The 6,590-nt window shown below is 31.9% G+C and overlaps 1 protein-coding gene across 1 annotated transcript; it reads right to left on the bottom strand.

Annotated features, from left to right (window-relative positions):
• Window positions 1-271: 271 nt before the first annotated feature.
• On the bottom strand, window positions 272-4,703 carry LOC123273424. Its single transcript, XM_044740824.1, has 6 exons — window positions 4,604-4,703; window positions 4,329-4,510; window positions 4,141-4,271; window positions 968-1,194; window positions 594-696; window positions 272-518 (listed from the first exon to the last, which is right to left on the bottom strand). The coding sequence occupies exons 1-6, from the start codon at window positions 4,689-4,691 to the stop codon at window positions 272-274; spliced, it is 978 nt and encodes a 325-aa protein (XP_044596759.1). The 5' UTR covers window positions 4,692-4,703.
• Window positions 4,704-6,590: the final 1,887 nt, after the last annotated feature.

The raw sequence follows: 6,590 nt of genomic DNA, 5'->3' as shown, positions 1-6,590 counted from the left end.
TCGAATTAATTATTTTAATTTTACTAAAATTAACTTTTACATGGCAATTTTTAGGATGTCTTAATAAATAAATTATCATACTTGAAATTTATTAAAAAATGCTAATTGTAAAAAAATAAAACAAAAATTCTATGCAATTTTTTATAAACATTAAAATTTATTTGTTTTGTTACCACAGAGTAATGACGTAACTTAAGTATAACAATTTGAAAAAAGCTATTGAATTTTCAAATAATTTTTAGTAATAGCAACAAAAAACGACCACAATATTTTAAAAAATTTGCAACGAAAGTTGTGGGAAGTCAGAACCCTTTTGAAGGTACCACCCAATTCCGCGAATAGGCCGAGGTGGATTCGTAACAATTTCGTGTAAGTCTACGAACGGTATAATGTGTTGCATATAATCCTCCATGAATGATGTTCCCTTGAAAGCCACATAACCATTACACGGTACAGAGGAATTCCAAGCATTATCATTGATCAGTTGGTTCGCGTAATAGTGCTCCATTGCTCGGGTGCTATTTTTCAATCATTGTTTGTCATTAAATTTTCGTGTCTATAAATATTGTTAATTATAAAAAAAATCAAATTACCTGTTTCCATATTGAACCAGTTCATATACATCCGTACTTTGTTCATCGATATTTCCATTAAAATCAAGATATTTTCCTCGCACAAACTTGTTTAAAGTTATTCCTGTGATGGAAAAATTACAAAAATTGATAGATTTATGATTTATATTGATTTGAGAATATTATAATGATAAAAAAGTTAACTTGACTTAAAAATGAATTTTTTGAGCCAAGAAATTAATCCTGGATTAAGCAAATTTTTCTTAGTTAAAGAATTTTTTTTCTTGACTTTCGAAAGTCATTTCCTTAAAAATTGTATTTTTGGTTCACGACTTTTTCTCTGGAATCAAATTAACTTTCTTATCGGAGTACATGTATATTTAAAGAAAAAAAACCTGTAATAATTGCATTCGTAGGTAAAATAAAGTTCCCCAATGCAACTTTGAAGCCTTCATAATACCAATTTTTGACATTATCAATAATTTTTTGTGATTTTTTACAGCTATCTGTAGACTTCCAAGAGATAGTTTCTTCAATTAATTTCCAATTTTTGAGTTTCCCTTGTTGAAGTTCGATATGAATTCTGTTTTCATATCTTCTAAATCTGACTCCGGTTGCAACGCTAGCATTTAAATTATTTATTAGTTAAAATTTATGTATTCGAAATTCTCTAAATATTTCTACATAGAAAAAAAAAGTTGTCTTGGTTCAAGTATTCTTGACAATATCCTTAACTTCAATATGAAACATTTATAAGAAAATACCAAAATTTTGCTGTTAATTTTGGACATTTTGACTCAATTTTCTTCATTTAAATTTTTAAATATTAATATTAATTTAAGAAAAATTCATTGAAATAAATATAAGTTAATTAATTCAAGAAAAAAATTTTAGTCAAAAATGTTCTTAGTACATGTCAATCTTTTGCACGCCTCATAGCGCAAAACGCGTGAGGTTGTGCTTTGTACTCGACTCGTCAAGGTCAAGCAATTTTGTGATCTTTAAATGCCTCTATAACAACCATATTACACTAATACAATGATACAAGTAGATGTACACCAAAAAAACACTTAAATTAAACTATCTTTTACTTTCTAAAATCATTTCATGTTGCTATTTTGAAAAAAGAAAACATTTTGAAAAAAATTTTACGTGGACGTCCGGATGTCATCCCATTTTGGATGTACCAACGATTACTCCCGAATAAATTGATATTTCAAGACCGGACCTTTTTTATTAGTTTAAGAATTCGATAAACTGGGTCCGTATTTCATATCAGTGGCCTAGTTTACGTATTTTTTTTTTTTTAATTGAATTTTTATTAAAATTCACTACGATGCCACCGTACAAAGCCAAACGAACTTTTCTTATTTGTCACGTGGAAACTATGGCGCCACTCGATCAAGCTAGATTTTTTTAGACTGCGTGTGCATATGACAAGAAAAAAGGGCGCCGATATTTAAAAAAAAAAAAATAAAAAATACTCTGTAAGAAATTACTTAATTATAATTTTTTTTTTCAATCAATTACACAATTAATTTTTTTCTTAAAAAATGAATGAGCGTTATGAGGCGTGCACTTTAGGATTTTCCAAACTTTTTAACTTCCCGCCAAGAAAATTGAAAATTTTTAAAAATCGGGAAGTTATTGTTTTCACCCCGTTTTTCGAAAATCGAGTTTTCATCAGATCTCGACGTTTTGAGGTCCTAGGAAGCTTTCCTGACTATTTCCGCGGTTATGTCACCGTGTCTGTATGTATGTATGTGTGCGTGCGTATATGTGTTTGTGTGTGTGTGTGTGTGTTTTTTTTTCCCCCTTAGGGGGGGGGGGGAATCCTTTTTACGGATTCTAGGCATAGTTGTTTGGCCTGGATATGTGGCGACTCGACGCAGCGTCATACTAAAACTCGAAACTAACGCCCCTACCCACTAAACCCTAAACTTCTTTTCCTTCTTTCCTCTAATCCCTCATGGAAACCGCCGTCAGGCATTACTTCGTGAAGGGAGGATCTAGCTACTGCTCTTCCTTCTGGTGGCTAAGGTGTTAACTACCTTCCTTTTATCTTCTGCTATTTGCTCTTCTTCTTTCGGTGGAACGCAAGTCTTTAAGGACTTCTGTTGCAAACGTGTTGGTAGCGTTCCAGGCAGCTTCTGATGACAACATTGCTTCCACTAGTGAATCTGGTTGCATTCTCTGGTTCAGGATCCTCTCCAGTTCTTCACGCTGTGGATCGAAACGAGGACATACAAAGAAGACGTGCTCCGCGTCTTCAGCAGCTCCTGGGCAGGACGGGCACTCCAAAGAGTCATCGTGCTTAAAGCGGTGTAGATACTCTCGAAAAAACCCATGTCCCGACAACATCTGCGTAAGATAGTAATTGCCCTCACCGTGATTTCGGTTAAGCCAAATGTCGATCCGAGGTATGAGACGGTGCGTCCACCTACCCTTCTCTGCAGCATCCCATTGTAGTTGCCATCGGCCTATGCTCTTCTGCTGTTCTTCAATTCTAAGTTCTTCAGGGCTCAGTGCAGTTGACCTTTTTCGTTGGTAAAGGGCCCGTCTTTCTTCTGCTAGAACTCTAAGAGGTAGGGTTCCAGCAATGACGCACACTGCTTCTTCTGATATAGTGCGGAAGGCACTAGCTACTCCCGCATGGAAAAATATATATGCGAAAAATATATGCAAATATATATTTTCACATATATTTTTTTTGCGCTAAATATATGTCCGCATATATGTTCACATATATGCGTGCATATAAATGTCTAGAGATAAACAGAAAAAAATTTAACTTGAATTAAGAAAATAATTTTGAAAAATTTAACTTTATTGATTTGAGTAAAAAAATTTTCAAACTTAGAAATTTTTTTTTCAGTGTATGTTTACATATATGTCTACATATATGTAAGCATGTATATCTGCATATATGTCAGCATCTATGAGAAAAATATATGTTGACATATTTTTTTTTTGCGTAAATATATACGGCATATATATTATATATGCGACATATATTTTTGACATATATATTTCTCCATGCGGGCTCGTAGGGCACTCAGTCGGTATATTGGTCCAGCTTTTCTCCATGATTCTTGAGTTTCCAGTGCATCAGCCCAAATGGATGGCCCAAATGGACAGCCCAAAAAAAATGTTTTTTTCAAAATTTCTTTGGAATTTTTAGTCTGACCAGTTTACGCTTAAAGATTATTCAAAGAACTTATTCAAAAAACTGCGTTGAATGCCGTAAACCGCGATAAAATCGGTTTATTCATTCAAAAGTTATAACGGTTTGAAAATTCAAAAAATAGTGTTCTATAAAACTTCCATTAGCCTTTTGAGCTCGAAGAGCTCAAAAGCACAGAACAGCGATTTATTTAAGCTCGGAGAGCTCAAAATTACACAAAAATGATATTTTTGAGCTCGAAGAGCTTAAAAAATAAGTGAATTGTTGAGCATTTAGGTATGGAGGTAGCGGGAAGTTGCAGGGATGGCCTTTAGGGTCAACCGTTTTCCTAATTTTTTTTTATGCAATGAAATTTTATAAGAAACAAATTTTAATAATACTTACTACCCAGGATCTACTGAAACTGAATCTAAACAAAACGAATCAAGTAAATCTCCCTGATATACTTCTAAGTTCGGATCAAAAGTACGTTCACACAAACAAGCACATAATTGACAGCGAACTTTTATAGCAGTCTAAAATAAAAAATATTTTTCAGACCCAAATTTATAAAAATAAAATATTTGACTTACGAAGATTGGCTCGCATGCATGAAGTTTTCCGGAATATTTTCCATGTATTTTGCTATTACGAAGGTTGTATTTTTCCAAAAAAATTTCATCGCAATCGCCTCTGCATTGATTACTACCTCTGAAGTTTCTTTCATCGAAACTGGATATGAATAAACTATTAAAACGAGCGTCCGATGAATCTATGAAATATCAAAACTTTAAATTAAAAATCTCACGGCCTTATAAAATATTTCAGAGATTAAATTATTAAACGAAAAATAAATTACCTTCAATTTTATATTTAGATTTTGTTATTAACGTGTTAACTATTGAAATTATGGACAAAGTAACTGTAAGTATAGCAATTGAAAAAAAAGAAGACATTATGGACGCAACGTTTACAAACATTTAATGATAATTAACGAAAAATAAAGTTCCTTATATACAAAAAAATAACCGGCTACCCCCAGAAATTTTATTGTTCAATCGCCCATAGCATTTTAGATATTCGAAGACCTTTATTGTTTGCTTTGTACGAAGATATTATTTCGAAGAAGCGAGCAAAACATAATTGTTTTTTTTTTTTTATTTGATATATACAATAATTATTGTTGTCATCGATTTTGATTGATAACTATGTGTAATATGTACAATTACACATTACAATAAAAAAATATAGTTGGGATGAAAATTACGTTAGAAGTTAATGAATAAATTTAAGGTTAATTTAGTAAATACTACTTAGAATTTATTATTTACAGTTTTAATATTTGTAAATAAAATTTTTGTTGTAATCAGTTAATTTGCTAGCTAAATATTATGATTAAGAAATTTTTCAAAATTAATTGTTGATTTCTGGAGTGATTTTTAAACTTTTGGTCAATCAACCTGTTAATATTTCATTAATCAAAAAATTTACCTATAAGATACCGAGGCGTGCTTATAGTAATTTTTAATTCCATTTTTTCAGACCTTTGAATTATTATTAAAGCCCGGACTTTCGCAGTTGTTTAAATGAGCATTCATATGTTTAACCTCAAATTTGAATAAAGAAAAAACGCAAGCTTCCTGTCCCTAATCAGTATTTAATACCAGTATCTTATGAATCAAAGGATGAAGCAAGATTTCAGACGAAGACAATTGTCATAACTGACCGAGCATAGCGATAGGTTCGCTCCGACCTGGAATTATCTCGTTTTAATTGGCTGGGCAGACATCAGAACCTCGAGTTTTACTACAAGTAATATGAAAAATAATTTTATTTTAATTAACCAATATCATTTTATTGTCATAACAAATCGTTGAATATTCCTGACTTCGTCACACACAGTAAAAAATTTTGCGTCATTGCGTCAAAAAACTTAGTGGTAAAAATTTTTGTGTTAAATATTTAACACTTTTTTGTGTTAATTTAACACTTATTTGTATTAATTTAACACAATAAATGTTAAATTAACCCAAAAAAGTGTTAAATATTTAATACAAAAATTTTTAACACTAAGTTTTTTGACGCCACGACGCAAAATTTTTTACTGTGCGACAAAATAAATTTTTTAAGTGTTTAAATGACAAAAAAAGGGAGAGGAAGGTAGTAAAAAAAGCCTGTTATTTTTTTTTTTTTTTTGTAAACAAAGGAAGATAAATACACGAAAAAAAATTAGGAAAACGGTTGACCCTAAAGGCCATCCCTGCAACTTCCCGCTAATCCCGTTAATACCTGGCCGCTTTTTTGAGCTCTTCGAGCTCAAAAGTACAATCTGTGTGTTGTTTTAAGCTCTCCGAGCTCAAAAAGATACCTTTTCTATGCTTTTGAGCTCTTTGAGCTCAAAAGTCTGATAGAAGTTTCATAGAACATTATTTTTTGAATGTTCATACCGCAATAATTTTTGAATGAATGAACCGATTTTTACGCGGTTGGCGGCATTCTACGCAGTTTTTTAAGCCTTATAAAGAATTTCTGAGTTTCAATTGGTCAAACTAGAAATTTCGGAGTAACTCTGAAAAAACACTTTTTTCGGTTTTCTTTCGTTCACGATATCTCTCGAACGAATCAACCGATTTTGACCGGATTGGCGGCGATCGACGTGGTTTTTTAAGATTGAGAGCTGATTAGTTTTTGGAATCGATCAGTTGAGCCGTTTAAAAGTTATCCCAAAAAAACCACTTCAGAAAAAATTTTTTTTCCTACTTTTTTTTAGATTTCTCCAAATTTCTCAAAATCTATCGGTCCGAATCGGTTCCAATTAACAGGAAATCTAAGTTTGGCAAAGCTCTTTCGAATGG

Source organism: Cotesia glomerata, linkage group LG10 (genome assembly GCF_020080835.1).
Source record: "Cotesia glomerata isolate CgM1 linkage group LG10, MPM_Cglom_v2.3, whole genome shotgun sequence".
Taxonomy (NCBI): Eukaryota; Metazoa; Arthropoda; class Insecta; order Hymenoptera; family Braconidae; genus Cotesia; species Cotesia glomerata.
The sequence above is the reverse complement of the archived record's forward strand: the minus strand, read 5'-3'. Positions and strand labels throughout refer to the sequence as shown.

What these genes read in the sequence shown, in the direction of transcription:
- LOC123273424 (XM_044740824.1), bottom strand. Translation starts at nt 4,691, where the DNA reads ATGTCTTCTTTTTTTTCAATTGCTATACTTACAGTTACTTTGTCCATA. An exon ending in ATGCATGCGAGCCAATCTTC is followed by an intron (nt 4,272 to 4,328) that starts GTAAGTCAAATA and finishes TTTTTATTTTAG; the next exon opens with ACTGCTATAAAAGTTCGCTG. An exon ending in CTGGTTCAATATGGAAACAG is followed by an intron (nt 519 to 593) that starts GTAATTTGATTT and finishes ATTGAAAAATAG; the next exon opens with CACCCGAGCAATGGAGCACT.